The sequence below is a fragment of the Elephas maximus genome, chromosome 16 (assembly GCF_024166365.1).
Source record: "Elephas maximus indicus isolate mEleMax1 chromosome 16, mEleMax1 primary haplotype, whole genome shotgun sequence".
NCBI classification, from domain to species: Eukaryota; Metazoa; Chordata; class Mammalia; order Proboscidea; family Elephantidae; genus Elephas; species Elephas maximus.
Window position 1 is genome coordinate 15,358,306 of NC_064834.1, and position 21,034 is coordinate 15,379,339.

Sequence of the window (21,034 nt, forward strand, 5' to 3'; positions counted from 1 at the left end):
TTCTCTTCATTCCTTGTTTGTAACCAGCTTCACTGTTTTATGGTTTATTTGTCCTGTATTTCTTTTCGTAAAGATAAGCAGATATATGTATGTCTTCTTATATTCCGTCCTTTCTTACACAAAAGATAGCAAAGTATATATGCTCTTCTGCACATTGCTTTATTTTTAAAAAAATTTATTGTACTTTAGGTCAAAGTTTACACCGAAGATTAGTTTCTCATTCAAAAATTTGTACACAAATTGTTTTGTGACATTGATTGTAACCCCCTCAATGTGTCAGCACTCTCCCCCTTTCCGTTTCCACCGTAAGTTCTCTGGGTCCGTTTGTTCATGGAGTCCCTTCATGCCTTTTCATCTTTGCTTTTGTGCAAGTTTTACCCATTTGGTCTCGTATACTTGATAGAACTAAGAAGCGTGTTCCTCGCGTGTGTTATTGTTTGTTTTATAGGCCTGTCCAATCTTTGGCTGAAAGGTGGACTTCCTGAGTGGGTTCAGTTCTGAGTTAGCAGGGTGTCTGGGGGCCATAATCTCGGGGGTTCATCCAGCCCCTGTCAGACCAGTAAGTCTGGTCTTTTTTTTGTGAATTTGAATTTTGTTCTACATTTTTCTCTCCCTCTGTCTGGGACACTGTATTGTGATCCCTGTCAGAGCGGTTGGTGGTAGTAGCTGGGCACCATCTAGTTCTGGGCCCTGGCTGGCGAAGGCTGTGATTCATGTGGTCCATTAGCCCTTAGGGCTAATATTTTCTGTGTGTCTTTGGTTTTCTTCATTCTCCTTTGCTCCAAACATGATGGATCAGTAGACATTTCTTAGATGGCTGCTCACAAGCTTTTAAGACCCCATACACCAAAGTAGGATGTAGAACATTTTCTTTATGAACTATGCTATGCCAGTTGACCTTGATGTCCCCCGATACCATGGTGCCCAGCCCTTAACTCCACTAACTTGATCCCTCAGGGTGTTTGGATGTATCTAAGACGCTTCTGTGACCTCGCCTTGTTTAAGTTGTACTGATTTCCCCTATATTATGTGTTATTTTTCCCTTCACCAAAGCTAACACTTGTCTACTATCTGGTTAGTGATTTCCCCTCTCCACCCCTCTCCTCCCTCATAACCAGCAAAGAATGTTTTTTTGGTGTGTAAATTTTTTTTTTTTTTTAACGTTTTCTTGGGTTTTTATAATAGAGGTCTCATATGATATTTGTTTTGCCCATTTTTTAATTGAATTATTTGTTTTTTTATTGTTGTTGAGGTGTTGAAGTATTTTATAGATTTTAGAGGTTGGGCCATTGTCGGATATATCGTAGTTGAAAAGTTTTTCCCAGTCTGTAGGTTCTCTTTTTATTCTTCTGATGAAGTCTTTTGATGAGCTTAAGTGTTTAATTTTAGGAATTCCCGGTTACCTAGTTTATCTTCTGGTGTTTGTGCAGTGTTAATTATGGTTTGTATTGTATTTATGCCATGTATTAGGGCCCCTGGTGTTGTCTCTGTTTTTTCTTTCATGATTTTTATCATTTTAGGTTTTATATTTAGATCTTCAATCCATTTTAAGTTAGTTTTTGTGCATGGTGTGAGGTATAGGTCCTGGTTCATTTTTTTTTTTTACAGATGGACATCCAGTTTTGCTAGCACTATTTGTTAAAGACTACCTTTTCCCCATTTAATGGACTTTGGCCGTTTGTCAAAGATCAGCTGACCATACGTGGATGGATTTGTGTCTTGGTTCTCATTCTGTTCCACTGATCTACGTGTCTGTCATTGTACCAGTACCAGGATGTTTTGACTACCATGGCTGTATAGTAGGTTCGGAGATCAGGTAGTGTGAGGCCTCCTACTTTGCTCTTCTTCTTCAGTAATGTGTTACTTACCCAGGGCTCCTTTCTTTTCCATATAAATTTAGTGATTAGCATTTCCATGTTGTTAATGCTGTTGGTATTGGAATCGGGATTGCATTATATCCATAGATCATTTTGGATAGAATCGGAACGTTCACAATGGTGGGTCTTTCTATCCACGAGCATGGTATGTTTTTCCATTTTTATAGGTCACTTCTGGTTTCTTACAATAGTGTTTTATAGTTTTTATATAGATCACTTAGGTCCCTGGTTAGATTTATTCCTAAGTAATTTTTTTCTGGTTTCTTACAATAGTGTTTTATAGTTTTTATATAGATCACTTATGTCCCTGGTTAGATTTATTCCTAAGTAATTTTATCTTTTTAGGGGCTGTTATAAATGGTATTTGTCTCAGGCTGGATTTTGCAGCAAAACCAGTAAAGCATATAAATATATAGAGAGAGAGACTTAAAGAAATGGCTCCCGCGATTGTAGAGACTGGAATGTCCCAAGTCTGTGGATTAGGATAGAGGCTTCTCCCGATTCACGTGGCCACAGGGCCTGGTGAACCCAAGATCGGCAGGTCAGAAAGCAGGGCTCTTGCTCACAGGCTGTGAATATCAATGAATCCTAAGATTGGCAGGCAAGACGGAAGGTCTTCTAGTTCACGTAGCTGCAAGGGCTAGTGAACTCAAGATCGCCAGATTGGAGAGCAGGGCTCTGCTCACAGGCTGTGAGGATTGGCAAATTCCAAGATCAGCGGATAAGTTGATAGCTCAAGTCCCAAGAACTGGAGGTCAGATGAACAGCAGGCAGCCGTAGGATCCAGAGCGAGCAAAAAGCCAGAACTTCTGCTTATATTTGGATGCAGGCCACACCCCCAAGGAAACGCCCTCTCAACTGATTGGCTAATCTCAGCAGATCCTATCATAGGAGTGATCACATATAAACACTGAGAATCATGGCCCAGCCAAGTTGACACACAATCTTAACCATCGCAGAATTGTTTTCCTGATTTCCTATTCAATGTTCTCTTTGTTGGTGTATTGGAATCCAACTGATTTTTGCATGTTGATCTTATATCCTGCTACTCTGCTGAATCTTTCTATTAATTCCAGTAGTTTTCTTGTGATATCTTTGGGGTTCTGTATATACAGGATCATATCATCTGCAAATAGGAATAATTTTACCTCTTCCTTTCCAATTTGGATGCCCTTTATTTCTTTTTCTTGCCTTCTTGCTCTAGCTAGGACTTCCAGATGTTAAATATGAGTGGTGATAAAGGGCATCCTTGTCTTGTTCCCATTCTCAGGGGGGATGCTTTCAGCCTCTTTCTGTTGAGAATGATGTTGGCTGTCGGTTTGTATAGACGTCTTTTATGCACATTGCTTTTTTCACGTAACAGTATGTCCTGAAAATCCCCCCGTCTCAGTATATAGAGTGCTTCCTCTCCATTGCGTGTTTATATATGGTTTTCAACCAGTCTCTTATACTTGGACATTTAGGTAGTTTCCTGTATTTTGTAGTAATGGCACAGCAACTAGCCTTGTATGCATGTATTTTACACTGTTGGAAGTGTGTCTTCAAGATAAACTCCTAGAGGTAGGATTGCTGGACCAAAGGGTCATACTTAGGTACCCTTTGTTCTGTTAGATACTGCCACATTTCCCTCCATAGGGATTGTACCATTTTTCATTTCCATTAGCAATGTGTGAGAGTGTCTGTTTCTCCATGGTCTCACCAGCAGAGTGTATAGTCAAGCTCTTGAATTTTTACCAGTTCAATGGGTGAGGAATAGTATTCTGTGTAGTTTTCATCTGCATCCTTTATGAGCGTCCTTAACATCGTTTCATGTGTTCAAGGGCCATTTTTAAATCTCTGTTTTTGTGTGAAGTGTCTGTTTATGTCTTTTGTGTATTTTTCAACAGGATTTTTGGTGTTTTTTCCTTTGATTTTTAATGATTCTTTGGATAGTAGGGATTGCTGTTGTTAGGTGCCGTCGAATTGGCTCCAATTCATAGCAGCCTTATGGAAAACAGCATGAAACATTGCCTGGTCCTGTGCCATCATCACAATCGTTACTATGTTTGAGCCCATTTTTGCAGCCACTGTGTCAACCCAACATTCTAGAGATAAAAAAAAAAAAAAAATTTATCTCTGATATATGTTATAAATACTTTCTCCTTGTTTAACATTTGCCTTTTGACTTTGCTTGTGTTTTTTTTTGGCCATATAAAAGTTTCCTATTTTTAAGTAGTTAAATTTATCAGTCTTCTCTCTTCATACATCTGAATATTGAGTCATGGTTTAAAAAATTCAGTTAAGAGGAATTCATCCATGTTTTCCTTTACTACTTGTATAGTTTAATTTTTTTACATTTTAGTCCCTGTTCTATTTGGAGTTTATTCTTACGTGTGGTGTGTTTTTTCCAAATGGCCGTCTTAGTTCTTTCAGAATAACTTCTTGTTGTTAGGTGCTGTAGAGCTGGTTCCGATCAACTCATTGAGTCAATTCTGACTCATAACAGCTCTGCAATAGAATGAAACACTGCCCCGTCCTGCCTCATCCTCACAATTGTTACCATGCCGGAGCCTATCGTTGTAGCCACCATGTTATCCATCTCATTGAGGGTTTTCCTCTCTTTTGTTTTTAATAACTTATAAAAAAGACCATATTTACTCCAGTAATTTGAGATACTTTTATCATGTACAAAGATTTCTGTGTGTGCATAGTTTTGTTTTTTATTTTTAAGTAACATTGTGTTTTCAGTGAAGGTTTACACAGCAGTTTAGGGTCCTGTTCAAAAATTTCTATAGAAGTTGTTCAGTGACTTTGGTTACATTGCACGAACATTCTCATGATTTCTGTTCTGGTTGTTCCTTTCCATTTATCTAGTTTCCCTGCCCTCTTACATTCTCATCTTTATTTTAAAGTAATTGTTGATCCTTTGGTGTATATAGGTGATTTTTTAAAGGTGCCCAGTACTTACAGATTATATTCATTATTTTTTGAGCCTATTTGTTGTTTAGCTACAAGGTGACTTCAGGGGTTAGTTTTGGTTTAAGGTTTTAAAATTATTGCAGGGCTATAGTTTTGAAGAGTCCTCCAGTCTCAACCAGTCCAATTGGAGGTCTGTTTTAGAAATTTGAGGTTCTGTTCCGTATTTCTCTCCTAATTTATCAGGATCCATCTATTGTGGCCCTGATTAGAATGGTTGGTAGTCATAGCCGGGCATCATTTAGTTTTTCTGGTCTCAGGGTAGATAAGGTCATGGTTCGTATAGACTATTTGTCCTATAGACTAGTTTATTCTTTGAGTCTTTGATTTTCTTCCCTCTCTTTTGCTCCGGACAAGTAGAGACCAATAGTTGTAACTTAGATGGCCACTTGGACAGTTTTAAGACCCCAGACACTACTCACCAAACTAGGATGTATAACATAACTTTATGAACTATATTATACCAATTGACTGAGATGTTCCGTGAGACTATGGTCCTAATCCTTCAAACTCAGAAATCCAATCCTGTGTGGTGTTTGGTTATGTCTAAGAAGTATCCGTAATTTTGCCCCCATGTGCTTTATTATATAAATGGATATATATGTGTATAGTCACATAGATGCATATATATATATGCATACTCACATACACATATATATACATACTTCTATACATATATGCCTACATACATAAATATCTGCACATATATATATTTTGGTTGTTTTTGCTGTTTCAAAACTGTATGTGCCTTAGCAATTACCAGCAGGTCCTTTTTTCTTTTTAATAATATTTTATTGTGTTTTTGGTGAAAGTTTACATAGCAAATTAGGTACCCATTTGACAATTTCTATACCAATAGTTTGATAACGTTAGTTACATTTTTCTCAATGTGTCAACATTCCAGTTACATTCTGGTTGTTCCATTTCCAGTGTTATAGTTTCCCTGCCCCCTTCTTTTTTTTTTTTTTTCTCGGCTTTAACAAAGAGAAATTTATTTTCTCACAGTCTAGTAGGTTACAAGTCCAAATTCAGGGCATTAGCTCCAGGGGAAGGCTTTCTCTCCCTGTCAACTGTGGAGGCAGGTCCTTGTCCACAATCTTCCCCTGGTTGAGGAGCTTCTCAGGCACTGGGACCCCGTGTCCAAAGGACACGCTCTGCTCCTGGTGCTGCTTCCTTGATGGTATGAGGTCCCTCCTTTGCCACCACCCCCCTCCCCCCGCTTATCTTCTTGTCTTTGCTTTAGAGTAAATGTTGACCTTTTAGTCTCACATAGATGGTTTTTTAATGAAGCACTGTATTCACGGTTAATATACTTTACTTTGTGTGTTAGTCTGTCATTTTGCTTAAAGATGACCTTGGGATAGTTTCAGTTCAAGGTTTAAAGAATATCTCAGGGCAGTAGTCTCAGGGAGTCCTCTAATCTCAACTGGTCCAGTAAGTCTGGACTTTTTAAGAATTTGAGTTCTGTGTTTTCCTTCCATTCTTCTCAGAGTCCATCTGTTGTAGCCCTGATCAGAACAGTCAGTAGTGGTAGTCGGGCACCATCTAGTTTTGCTGGTCTTGGGATAGATGGGCCCATGGCTTGTGTAGGCTATTAGCCTTATAGATTATTTTCTTCTCTGAGACTTTGGCTTCCTTCTCTTTTGCTTCTGATGAGTAGAGACCAGTAGTTGTATCTTAGATGGCTGGTCACAAACTTTTAAGACCCCAGATGCTACTTACCTCACTAAGCTGCAGAACATGAACTTTGTGAACTGTATTATTCCATTTGACTGAGTTATCCCATGAGACTGAGGTCCTGAGCCCTCAAACCCAGAAAACCAATCTCTTGAGGTATTTGGTTATGTCTGAGAAGTATCCGTAACTATGTTCTCCACACATATCCTGCATACACATACATATAGATACTTCTATCTGTGTACACATCTGTACACACATGGACCTACCTCTACACATACATGCCTATTGTTATGGATTAAATTGTGTCCCCACAAAATGTGTGTCATCTTGACTAGGCCATGATTCCCAGTATTATGATTGTCCACTATTTTGTCATCTGATGTGATTTTCCTATGTGTTGTAAATCCTATCTCTGTGATGTTAATGAGGCAGGGTTAGAGCAGTTATGTTAATGAGGCAGGACTCAATCTACAAGAATAAATGATATCTCGAGTCAATTTATTTTGCAATATAAAAGAGAGAAGAGAGCAGAGAGGTGGGGGACCTCATGCCACCAAGAATGCAGAACCAGAAGGAGAGCACGTCCTTTGGACCCAGGGTCCCTGCACTGAGAAGCTCCTAGATCAGGGGAAGATTGATGATGAGGACCTTCCTTCAGAGCTGATGGAGAGAGAAGACCTTTCCCTGGAGCTACCACCCTGAAGTCAGACTTGTAGCCTCCTAGACTGTGAGAGAATAAATTTCTCTTCATTAAAGCCATCCTCTTGTGGTATTTCTGTTACAGCAGCACCAGATGACTAAGACAGAATTTGGTACCGGAAGAGTGGGATGCTGTTCTAACAGATACGTAAAGTGCAAAGGCGGTTTTAAAATGGAATGGTAGAGGCTGGAAGAATTTTAAAGTGCCTATAGGGTTTATAGGGTCGCTATGAATTGGAATCGACTTGACGGCAATGGTTTTTTAATAGTAAAAGTCTAGATTGCCTTGAAGAGACTGTGGGTGGAATTATGCACATCAAAGACAATTCTGGTGCGGACTCAGAAGGAAGTGAAGAAAACTGTTACACTGGAGACGGCGCAAACAGCAAAAAGCAGCAGCAGAACCAGGAGACCAGGGCAAGACAGTGAGGCAGCCAACCCACAGAGCAAGAGAGCTAAGTGCCTTTGTGCAGGAGGCTTTCTGGCGGAGTGGGGTGCTGTCACAGACTGAATTACGTCTCCCCAAAAATGTATGTAGCAGTTTGGCTGGACCATGATTCCTCATGTTGTGATTGTCCTCTGTTTTGTGATTGTAATTTTTTGTCATAGAGGATTAGGGTTGAATTGTAATTTTATGTTTAAGATGATTAGGGTGGGATTGTAACACCCTTACCAGGTCACATCCCTGATCCAAAGTAAAGGGAGTTTCCCTGGGGTTTGGTCTGCACCACCTTTTATCTCTCAAGAGATGAAAGGAAAGCTAGCAGAGAGTTGGAAACCTCATATCACCAAGAAAGCAGTGCCAGGAGCAGAGCGCATCGTTTAGACCTGAGGTTCCTGTGCTGAGATGCTCTCAGACAAAGGGAAGACTGATGAAAAGGACCTTCCTCCAGAGCTGACAGAGAGAGAAAGCCTTTCCTTGGAGCTGATGCCCTGAATTTGGTCTTGTAACCTACTAGACTGTGAGAGAGTAAATTTCTCTTTGTCAAAGCCATCCATTTGTGGTATTTCTGTCATAGCAGCACTAGATGACCAAGACAGGTACCTGCAGGCACTTAGCAATGGAGCTAAGCCATGGAAAAGAGAGCTGAGTGCCTTCTGGTTGAAGTTTACTGGCAAAGTGGGGTACCTCCAGGCACTTATCGATCGAGCTAAAGAGCTTTGGAACACTTGCCTCAGCCGGGGGAGGCCCGAAAGGCCAAGGAACCAGAAAGCAGAAGCTGAAGAGACAAGGAACAGAGGAAGCAGAGCTGCCTTAGTCTCAAAGGGTAGGGCCATAGCCTCTGGGGTCTCAAAGAGTCAGATCTTCACCAGCTTGGTTCCAGAGTGTGGGGCTGCCATTCATGAGTGCCAGTGGGATGGGGCCAGATCTGTTGCCAGAGCTGAGGGGGCAGGGCTGCCATGCTTAAGGGCCCTAAGAATGGGCCTGGCTGGGACCAAGGGTGTGGAGTTGCCACTGAGATAGACTAGGAGAATGGAACCACCCAAATGCGAGGGAGCATAGTTGCTGGCCCACTGGCCTGTAAGGAGGAGCTGAAGCACAGGGCCGAGGGGCCTCCACCCAGGATCCAGACAGAGTGACCAACACCCAGAGTCTGGAGGGCAAGGCCGTTGGTTGCCTAAATGGTCTCAGAGAACAGAGGATTATTATCAAGCCTTAAGAGCTAAAGTAATATGTTCTGCTGACTTGCTTGGTACCTGTTATCCCTTCTTTCCCTCCAGTTTCTCCCATTTGTAATGGAAATATCTACCTTATACCTGTTCTACCATTGTACTTGGGAAGCAGATAACTTGTGTTCTAGATTTCACAGATGAAAAGGAGTTTTTGAATTTTGGACTTGGAGGTGATTTAAGACTTTTGGTATGATATGATGGGATGAATGTGTTTTATATGTGGCAAGGACACGAATTTTGGGGGGTCAAAGTGTGGAATGTTATGGATTGAATTGTGTCCCCCCAAAATATGTGTCGTCTTGGCTAGTGCATGATTTCCACTATTGTGTGATTGTTCACCATTTTGTCACCTGATAGGATTTTCCTGTGTGTTGTAAATCCTACCTCTATGATGTTAATGAGGCGGGATTAGAGGCAGTTATGATAAAGAGGCAGGACTCAATCTATAAGATTAGATTGTGTCTTGAGTCAATCTCTTTTGAGATATAAAAGAGAAGAGTAAGCAGAGAGGGTGAGAGAACATCACACCATCAAGAAAGCAGTGCCAGGAGCAGAGTGAGTCCTTTGGACTGGGTTTCCTGCTCTGAGAGCTCCTAGACCGGGGAAGATCGATGACAAGGACCTTCCCCCAGAACCGAGAGAGAGAAAAGCCTTACCCTGAATTCAATCTTCCGACCTTCTAGACTGTGAGAGAATAAACTTGTGTTTGTTAAAGCCATCCATTTGTGGTATTTCTGTTACAGCAGCACTAGATAACTAAGACATCTCTACACATGAGTATGTGACCATACACTCATTCTTTGGCTATTGTCGGTGTTGCTACCAAATAATATATGTCATGTTCTTTACACAAATGGAGCCCTGGTGGTGTAGTAGTTAGGAGCTATGGCTGCAATTCGAATCCACCAGCCACTCCTTGGAAACCCTATGGGGCAGTTCTCTGGGGTCACTATGAGTCAGAATCAACTTGATGGCAATGGGTTTGGTTTGTTTTTTAGCACAGACATCCTTTTGTACATTTCTTAGTGGCATCATTTACTTTGATCAAGCTGTGCTCCTTACATATTTCAGGCTACTTTCCCTATCATAAGAAGTAATAAGTATCTAGGATTTAGAGAATGATTTTACCCCACCCCCACCCACCCCAGGTAACCACCAATGATCATTGGTCTCTGTATATATATTTATTCTTCTCATAAAAGTGGGATCATAAAATATTTGTCCTTATGTGATTGACTTATTTCACTTGGCATTATGTCCTCCAGGTCCATCAATATTTTAATATGTTTTGTGGACTGATCATTCTTCTTTACGGTTGCATAATATTCCATTGTATGTATCTACCACATTTTGCTTATCCATTCATCCGTTGAAGGGCACTTAGACTGTTTCCTTTTTTTTTTGCTATTGTGAATAATGCTGCAGTGAACATAGGTGTGCATATATCTATTCGTGTCTGTTTTATTAGCTCTTTAGGGTATATACCTGGGAGTGGGATTGCTGGATCATAAGGAATTTCTATTTCTAGTTTTTTGAGGAAGCACCATAATATTTTCCATAGCTATTGTACCATTTTACAGTGCCACCAGCAATGAGTAAGTGTTCTAAACTCCCCACATCCTTACCAACATTTGTCGTTACCTGTTTTTTTTTTGTTTGTTAAAATCAGTGCCTTTTGAGCCAGGGCACGGTGGTATCTCATTGTAATTTTGATTTGCATCTCTCTAATGACTAATGATCGTGCACATCTTTTTGTGTGTTTGTTGACTACTCGAATGTCCTGGTTGGTGAAGTGTCTGTTTGTGTCCTTTGCCCATTTTTTAATTGGGCTATTTTTTTTTTTTTTTTTTTTGCCATTGAGCTGTTGAAGTTTTTTTTTTTTATTTTAGAGGTTAGACCCTTATCAAATACGTCTTTTCTGAAGATTTTTTCCTAGTCTGCAGGTTGTCTTTTTACTCTTCAGATAAAATCTTTTGATAAGCATTGTGTTGTTGTTGTTAGGTGCCATCAAGTCAGTTCTGATTCTTAGCCTACAGGACAGAGCAGAACTGCTCCATAGGGTTGCCAAGGAGCTGCTGGTGGATTTGAACTGCCAACATTTTAGTTAGCAGCAAAGCTCTTAACCACTACAGCACCAGGGCTCCAATGATGAACATTAGTATTTAACTTTTATGACATCCCAGTTATCTAATTTGTTTCCTGCTATTCATGCATTTGTAGTTTTGTTAGTCTGTTTTTTAAGAAATTAGAACCCATAGTTTTCTCCCAGGAGCTTTGTAGTTTCAGATATAAAATGTAAGTCTTGATCCAGTTTGAGTTAATTTTTGTGTATGGTGTGAGGTATGGGTCCTGCTTCATTTTTCTGCAAGTGAATATCCAATTATGCCGGCACCATTTATTAAAGATGCTTGTTTCTTCCCTATTGAATGGACTTTGAACCCTCGTTGACAATCATTTGTTCTTAATGGATAGATTTACTTCTGGGTTCTCAATTCTGTTCCATTGGTCTATGTATCTATAATTGAATCAATATCAGGCTGTTTTGATTATAGTGGCTGTATACTACATTTTGATATCGGGGAGCATGAGACCTTCTATTTTGTTTTTCTTCAATATTGCCTTGGCTTTTCAGACCCTTTTTCCTTTCCATGTAAAGCCGGTCGTTTTTCCAGTTCAGTAACGAATGTTGTTGGGATTTGTATTGAGATCACAGTGTATCTATAGATTGCTTTAGGTAGTGTCATGGATTGAATTATGTCCCCCCAAAAATGTATGTATCAATTTGGCTGGGCCATGATTCCTAGTATTTTGTCATTTTCCTGTATGTTGTAAAGCCTGTCTCTGTGATGTTAATGAGGGAAGATGGGCTGCAGTTGTTAGTGAGGCAGGACTCAGCCTACAAGATTAGATTGTGCCTTGAGGCCATCTCCTGAATATAAAAGAGAGAAACAAGCAGAGAGACAGGGGGACCTCATACCACCAAGAATGCACTGCTGGGAGCAGAGCAGATCCTGGAGTCCCTGTGCAGAGAAGCTCCGAGTCCAAGATTGATGAGAAGGCCGACACAGAGAGAAAGCCTTCCCCTGGAGCAGATGCCCCGAATTTGGACTTTTAGCCAACTTTACTGTGAGGAAATAAACTTTTCTTTGTTAAAGCCATCCACTTGTGGTATTTCTGTTATAGCAGCATTAGATGACTAAGACAGGTAGTATTGACATTTTCATTATATTAAGCCTTCTAATCCATGAGCACCGAATGTCCTTCCATTTATGTAGGTCTCTTTTAGTCTCTTGTACAATTTTCAGTGCATGAGTGTTTTATGTACCTGGTTAGCTTAATTCCTAGGTATTTTATCATTTTGGGGGCTAATGTAAATAGTATTGTTTTCTTAATTTCCTTTTCAGAATACTCCGTCTTAGTGTAAAGGAACCAGTCTTAGTTTTTGTGTGTCGATCTCATACCGTGTGCGAGTAGTGTTTTTAACATTATAAAAACCTCTGGGAGATCATCAAATAGGAAAGATTGGATATGAGACAATTACTCTTAAATTATTCCATAAAGATAGCTCTTGGTAGGTTGAGTTATAGGTGAAAAATTGCTTCATGGTTGCTAGGATGCTCTTAAGAAGAAAAGATACACACATGTGCACACACACACAAAATGCTTTATTGAGGGATAATTTACATGCCATAAATTGTATCCATTTTACGTGTGTTATTTAATGAAATTTAGTAAATCTAGAGAGTTTCGCAACCATTACTACAATTCAGTTTTAGAACGTTTCTGTCACCCCAAAAAAGATCCCTCATGCCTGTTGGCAGTTCCACCCATAACCCCAGGCAACCATTAATCATCTCTCTGTCTCTGTAGATTTTCTTTTCTGGACATTTCATATGAATGGCATCATACAATATGTAGTCTTTTGTACCTAGCTTTTTTTTGTTAGCATAGTGTTTTTGAGGTTCATCCAGATTGTTGTATGTATTAGTTCATTACTTTTATTATTGAATAATATTCCATTGTGTAAATGCACTACGTTTTATATATCTATCCACCATTTGATGGATATTTGCATTGCTTCCCTGTTAGAACTGTTATTAATAATACTGCTATGAAATTTGCTTATAAGTCTTTATATAGACCTGTGTTTTCAGTTCTCCTGGGTAGAGCCCTGGGAGTAAAATGACTGAGTTGTATTTTAAATTTATGTTTAACTTTTAGAGGAATTGCCAAACTGTTTTCCAAAGTGGCTGTACCATTTTACGTTTCCCCAGCAATGTATAAGCAGTACAGTTTCTCCATTTCCTTGCCAACACGTTCCTATCTTTTTGATTATAGTCATTCTAGTGATATCTCATGGATTTGATTTGCATTTTCTTAATGACTTACAGTGTTGCGGATCTTTTCATGGTTAGCCATTTGCATATCTGCTTTGGTGAAATTTCTATTCAAATATTTTGCTTATATTTTAGTTGGGTTATATATATTTTTTATCATTAAATTTAAAGAGCTTTTATGTATTTACATTTATCAGATATATGATTTATAAATATCTTTCTCCCAGTTTGTGGCTTGTCTTTTCTTAATGGTGTCTTTTGAAGCACCATTAAAAAATTCAAAGATTTCTTGAATCTTAAATTTCAATTTTGATCAAGTTCAATTTATCAATTTTTTTCTTCTGTGAATTCTACTTTTGCTGTCATATCTAAGAAAAGCAAATATTAAAAACACTTGTTTTCATAGAAGTATGAGATTTGCTTTATTCCCAGGGCTAGTTTAGTGATCATACGTACTTATCGTGTGAACTTTGTTGAAATGGGTGAGGACTTGCCTCTGGGTGGTATTCTTATTATTTCAGCCTTCTCTAGACAGTTGTTACTAGGAAGGCAATATAATGTTGGTTAAAAGTGCAGCCTTTGGGGCCTGACTGCCTGGGTTTGAACTTTGACTTCATTGCTTCCTAGCAGTATTACTTTGGGAAAGTGGCTTAATTTGTCTGTACGTCAGTTTCCTTATCTATAAAGTGTGGATAATAATAGCACTTCCTTCATGGGGTTTTTGCCTGTAAAGTGCATAGAGCAATGCCTGGGGCAGAGAAAGGGCTTAACAAATGTTCGCCATTCTTGCTTCGGAAGCAGTTCTCACCTGGAGTTTGGGATGGAGTTGTGAATGTTGGAATCACTTGGGGGCTTTTTAACATCTTGGATGCATTTTCTAAGTGACAAGTTCTGCCGTGGGTTAGAGCAGCTGAGGCGACCAGCTTGCACTTTGCCTTTGTTGACACATTTAAAGCTGATTGCTCCTTAAAAATCACTTTCATGAAATGGGGTAATTTGGGTTGATGTGTAGAATCTCAGAGCTTTTCATCAGATATAAAAATAGCTGAAGTTCCATTAACATTTAGAAAACGAATTAACCTATTAACTCCTATTGCCAAGGCAAAAATTAGGCAGTAAGTCTTAGGAAAACCAAGAATGGGATTTAAGTTACCCTCACTTGATAAATATATTTCTCTGCCTTTGGGGTGGTTCATTAGGCCCGAGATCAGATTACGGGGTAAGAACTTGGAATTCAAAGATAAGTTGCTGCATTGTTCCTGTTGGAGGGGAAGAGTCTCAGCATTTTTTCTTATCTCCATTTGCAGAATGATGTTGATGAAACTTGAGAGCTACTTACCTGCAAAAGGGACACGGATCTAGTATCCAGAATATATAAAGAACTCTTACAGCCCAACAATAAAAAGACTAAAACCCAATTTAAAAAATGGGCAAGATATATTAATAGACATTTTTTGAAACAAGACGTACAAATGGCTAATAAGCACATGAAAAGATGCTCAATGTCATTAGTCATTAGGGAAATGCAAATCAAAACCACAATAAGATACCACTTCATCCCTCTTAGGACCGTGTGAAAAAGATAGAAAATAACAAGTATTGGCAATAATGTAGAGAAATTCGGACCCTCATACGTTGCTAATGGAAATGTGAAATGGTGCAGCTGCGGTGGAGATTGACAGCTCCTCAGGCAGTTAAACGTGGAGTCATCACATGGTCCAGAGAATTGAAAACATATGTGCATAGACAAGCTTGTACATAAGTGTTCATAGAGACATTATTAAGCAAAAAGTGAAAATAACCCAAATGTCCGTCACCTCATGAGTGGTTAACAGAATGTGGTATATCCATACAATGGGATGTTAGTCAGCCTTAAAAAAAAAAGAATGAAATACTGACACGTGCTACAATATGGATGAACCTTGAAAACGTCATGCTAAATAAAAGAAACCAGATTCAAAATGCTACATAGTATATGGTTCAGCTATGTGAAACCTCTAGAATAGGCAAATCCATAGAGACAGAAAGCTGATTAGTGGTTGCCAAGATATAGAGGGTAAGAGGAAATTGGGAAGTACAGGGTTTCTTTTGGGGTAATGGAAATGTTCTGGAACTAGATAGTGGTGTTGGTTGCATAACATCGTGAAATAATAAAAGTCACTGAATCGTATACTTTAAAATTATTAAAACGGTGAATTTTATCTCAATTAAAAAAAAAAGGGTTCATAAGGTATATTTACCTTTTGCATCTCCTAGATGCGAAGGTTTTAAAGTGAAGCAATGATGATGCCAGAAAAGGGTGACCATATTTGATGTGGCAGCTGAAGTGTCTAGGTATCTCTCCAGATTCACATTTCACACATCTTTTTGCTTGGGAGAATTTACAGTTAACATACAGAATTCTACCTGAAAATACTGCAGTCTCCATTAAGATAGAAATGTTGTTGTTGTGTGCTGTCAAGTTGATTCAGATTCATAGTGACCCTATATGACAGGGTAGAACTGCCCCATAGGGTTTCATCTTTACGGAAGCTGACTGCCACATCTTTCTCCCATGGAACGGCTAGTGGGATTGAACCACGGACCTTTCAGTTAGCAGCTGAGCGCTGCACCTCCAGGGCTTCTTAAGATAGAGAGAGCCCTGTGTTTTTATAAAGAGCATGTTACTCATTATGGGCCCAGCTGCTCTGAAACTAACAAAAGCTTTTAAGAAACTAAAGATATTCTTAGAACTTATATTTGGATGGCGTTCTCTCTTTCCTGGGCCATGCCATTCTATTAGTCTACAATTTACTTTTGTATGGGCTGAGTTTCTTTGTTTCTTTTTAAATAATATTTTATTGTGTTTTTGGTGAAGGTTTACACAGCAGTTTAGCTTCCCATTCAACAATTTCTGTGCAACTTGCTTAATGACACTGGTTATATTCTTTACAACGCGTGACCATTCTCAGTATTTCCTTTCTGATGTTCTGTTTCCATTAATCTAGTTTCCCTGTCCCCTTACATTCTTATCCTTGTTTTAAAGTAATTGTTGACCATTTGGTGGGCTGAGTTTCTTGTTTTTCTCTTGACGATAACAGGATCGTGGAGTCGATGGCTCCATTTTCCAGAAACCGAAAAAGCTTCACCTGACTATTGGGATGCTGGTGCTTCTGAGCGAGCAAGAGATTCAACAGACATGTGAGATGTTACAGCAGTGTAAAGAGGAGTTCATTGAGTGAGTAATCCATAGGAACGAGGAGGGGTGGTCACACTGTACTGCCATCTTTGTGGTACACAAGACTTGTTTTTGGACTACGGAGCTAGGTGGCATGGGAACAAGGCTTGTTGGCTCAGCCACCTGTAACAGTTAACATTGGACATTGTCTGAAAGGTTTCAGATGAGCTGAAAGTAGAGGTAGTGCCCGACTTATGATGGGGTTCCGTTCCAGTGACTGTCTTAAGTTGGTTCTGATGTAAGTTGAAAACCTCATTTTTTTTTTTTTTTTTTAGTTTTCATTGTTACTGCTTTTTATTATCAATAGCTTTATAAATCCTATCATTACTTGTTTTTGGGGCTTGGAAACATTACATATAAACTTGTAGATACAATGACATCAGCAAATTACTAGTTGCAACATTGTATGTCGTACATATCGGTAATGATAAAATGTACAAAAGCAAACGAAGAAAATGGAAGTTTGTAAGTGTGGCTCATCATAACTCAAATATGTTGTAAATCAAGGAGTACCTGTATATATTTACAAATTTTTATGGGAAGACTCTACTTTGAATTATATTAGCTCAGTAGGCGAATTTTACATTTAAATAGGACATCTCTCTATTTTCTCCAAAAGGAAATTCTCTTTTGAGAAAAAGAGAATAAGCTACTATCTCTGTCAAAAAGAATCCAGGCTACTGTATTAGTTTTCTATGCTGCTATAACAAACCATTACATACTTGGGGGCTTGAAACAACATAATTTGTTATCTTACAGTTCTGTGGGTTAGAAGTCTGATACAGGTCTCATTGGGCTAAAATCAAGGTGTGTTTAGGGCCACATTCCTTCTGGAGCTCTGGAGGAGAATCTGTTTCCCATCTTTTCTAGCTTCTAGAAGCTGCCTACAGTCCTTGGCTTGCGGCCTCCTTCCGCCATCTTTAAAGCCGGCAGTGTTGCATCTCTCTGACCCTTCTTCTGTCATCACATCTGTCTGTGACCACAGCAGAGACAGGTTCTTTTTAGGTACTCACATGATTTGGTTGAGTCCACCCAGGATAATCCAGGATAATCTCCTCAGCTCAAATTCCATAACCTTAATGATATCTTCAGAAGTCCCTTTGCCATGTAAGGTAACATATTCACAGATTCTGGGGATTAGGACATGGACATCTCTGGGAGACCATTATTCTGCCTACCACAGTTACTCAAACATTATAACACGATTCTCTAGAAAAGGCGTCCTTGTATTTCAGAAGCAAAGTCTTTCAGAAAAGACTTTTTTTTTTAAATACAGGTAACTTTGTTTGAGTCAGTAAGGATACCAGGAACTATCTAAGCAATTCTGTTTGACTCAGGGAAAACATTACTATTTTGGGGACAGTTACTTTATTTTCCTATCAAATTCCAATTTACACATATACCTGACATAACAGCTTTATTTCAAAGAATTATCTCTTCCCCTCTCCCATTACTCTTTTTCACTTAAGACTGATGATGAATAAGAGAAATTTGAAAACTGACCTACTCAAATAGTTTTTAAATTCCTTTATGATGTATAAGTAGCATACTATTCTAATAAGGGAATCCTTGGTGGTATAGTGGTTAAGTGCTACGGTTGCTAACCAAAAGGTTGGCAGTTTGAATCCACCAAGCACTCCTTGGAAACTTTATGGGGCAGTTCTACTCTGTCCTGTTGGGTTACTATGAGTTGTAATCGACTCGCTGGCAATGGAGTATTCTAACATGTGTTTGTAGAAATGGCTTAGCTGGTTATATTAGACACAATAAGGTTAAAAAACCAAAATTAGACCCATATCCATCGAATTGATTCTGACTCATAGTGACCCTGCAGGACAGTAGAACTGCTCCATAGGACTTCAAGGCTGTAACTGTTTATAGAAGCAGACTGCCACATCTTTATCCCACGGGTTTGAACTGCCCACAAGGTAAAAGGATTTAAAATTTTTTCCTGTTCATGTTGTATATGAAACTGTAATATGATGACATATTCGTGGGTCAGTTCTCCTCTTCCATTAAGGGTCTCTGAGACAAGATCTTTTTCTTGAGAAAAATCATAAGCAACTAACAGAAAGTAATAAATGTTGGAGAGGTTGTGGGGAGATTGCAACTCTTATGCACTGCTGGTAGGAGTGTAAAATGGTACAGCCGCTATGGAAAACAATATGGTGCCTTCTTAAAAAGGTAGAAATAGAAATACCATATGATCCATCAACCCCATTAATAGGAATATATCTTGGAAAAATAAGAGCCATCACACAAATAGACGTATGCACACCCATGTTCATTGCAGCACTGTTCACAATAGTAAAAAGATGGAAACAACCTAAGTGTTCATCAACAGATAAATGGATAAACACAAAGGGATACTATCCAGCAATACAGAACAATGACGAATCCGTGAAACACCTCACAACATGGGTGAATCTGGAGGGTATTATGCTGAGTGGAATAAGTCAATCACAAAAGGATAAATATTGTATAATACCACTATTATAAGAACTCAAGAAAAGGTTTACACGCAGAAAAAAAAACATTCTTTGATGGTTACGAAGGTGGAGAGGGATGGAAAGGGCAAATCACTAACTAGATAGTAAGCAATTATCAACTTGGGTGAAGGGAGAGAGCACAGTTTGACCAAGGCAAAGTCATAGAAGTTTCCTAGACATGTCCAAACTCCTTGAGGGACTGAGTTGCTAGTGCTGAGGGCTGGGGACCATAGTTTGGGGGATATCTAGGTCAGTTGGCATAACATAGTTCATAAAGAAAATGTTCTGTATCCTACCTTGGTGAGTAGTGTCTGGAGTCTTAAAAGCTTGCGAGTGGCCACCTAAGATACGTCTGTTGGTCCTGTCCCATCTGGAGCAAAGGAAAATGAAGAAAACCAAAGACACAAGGAAAATAGTAGCCCAAAGGACTAAAGGACCATATGAACCACAGCCTCCACCAGCCAGAGCCCGGAAGAACTAGATGGTGCCTGCTGTGACTACCGCTGCAGTGACAGGGATCGCAATAGAGTCCTGGACAGGATGGGAGAAAAATGTAGAACAAAATTCAAATTCACAAAAAATGACCAGACTTACTGGTCTGGTAGAGACTGGAGGCATCTCCAAATTTATGGCCCCCAGAAACCATGCTAACTCAGAATTGAAGCCCACTTTTCAGACAAAAATTAGAGAGGCTTTTGTAGTTATCTGGTGTTGCTGTAACAGAAATACCACAGGTGGATGGCTTTAACAAACAGAAGTTTATTCTCTCATGGTTTAGGAGACTAGATATCTGAATTCAGGGTGCCAGCGCCAGGGGAAGGCTTTTTCTCTCTGTTGGCTCTAAGGGAAAGTCCTTGTCATCAATCTTCCCCTAGGAGCTTCTCAGCGCAGGGACTCCTGGTCCAATGATGTGCTCCACTCCTGGCTCTTCTTGCTTGATGGTAATGACGTCTCTCTCCTCTCTGCTCGCTTCTCTCCTTTATATCTAAAAGCGATTGACTAGAGAACAATCTAATCCTGTAGATTGAGTCCTGCCTCATTAACATAACTGCCTCTAATCCTGCCTCATTAGCATCATAGAGGTTAGGATTTACAACACATAGGAAAATTACATCAGATCGCAAAATGGAGGACACCCACACAACACTGGGAATCATGTCCTAGCGAAGTTGATACACAGTTTTGAGGGACACAATTCAATCCATAACACAGGTCTGTAAAACAAACAACACAGGTGAGGAACATGCTTTTTAGTTTAACCAAATATACGAGACCAAATGAGCAACTCCTGCCCCAAAGGAAGACAAGAAGGCAGGAAGGGACAGGAAAACGGGACAAATGGACACGGGGAACCTGAGGTGGTGGGAAGGGGGAGAGTGCTGTCACCTTGTGGGAATTGTAACCAATGTCACGAAACAAATATGTACATAAATTTTTCAATGAGAAACTAACTTGAGCTGGAAGCTTTTGCCTAAAGCACAATAAAATTAAAAAAAAAGAAATCTATAAGTGAGTTGAGTTTGCATTCTGCCTGTCCTTTCTGAATTTCAAACAGCAAAGAACACTTCTTTGTCTTGTTCTTTGCTCAGTGGTGGACATGTCTGTTTCTCTCAGTCTTACCCAAAATTCAGAATAATTTGGTGTTCACAATTTTATACTTGCAGTTTTCCTTGCACACAATAAAACTTTATGCTTTGCCTTACAAAGCAGAGCCATTTCCCCTGGTTTAAGAATCCGCTCTGATCATATCACGTGTTGCCACATCACCTTTTGCTAACCTAAACGGAAAGCAGCTTCATTTTTTTGGCCGCCATTGGGATAATCCTGCTATGAAAAATTTAAAGGCAGATTAAACATTTGTTTAGAGAGGTATTTGTTTTTTCTACGTTATGAAAATCAGGTCACATGTTTTTAGTCACCAGAGCCTTATCCTGAGCTGTGTGAGGATTTAGCGGACTTGCTCCCTTTTGTGTCTGTTGGTGTCTTTTGTGACTAAATGCCCCATCTGAGCCCTTTAAGCATGTCAGGGTTGGTGTGCATAGGGAATGAAGAGCAGACTTAATAGTTCCCAAGAATTTCTGACATGACAGGATGAAAACAGTAATT

General features: G+C 39.4%; 1 protein-coding gene across 12 annotated transcripts in view; it reads left to right on the plus strand.

The window, feature by feature from the left end:
- Positions 1 to 21,034, plus strand: part of ASCC1 (activating signal cointegrator 1 complex subunit 1) — a 149,242-nt gene that overhangs the window by 42,820 nt on the left and 85,388 nt on the right. For all 12 annotated transcript variants that reach the window (XR_007513401.1, XR_007513402.1, XM_049854823.1 and 9 more), the window contains one exon: positions 16,303 to 16,439. Coding sequence is in view for 10 of the 12 variants with exons in the window: in XM_049854823.1 (XP_049710780.1) it covers positions 16,303 to 16,439 (137 nt within the window). In the remaining 2 variants the exon portion in view is untranslated. The remainder of the gene's footprint in view (positions 1 to 16,302; positions 16,440 to 21,034) is intronic.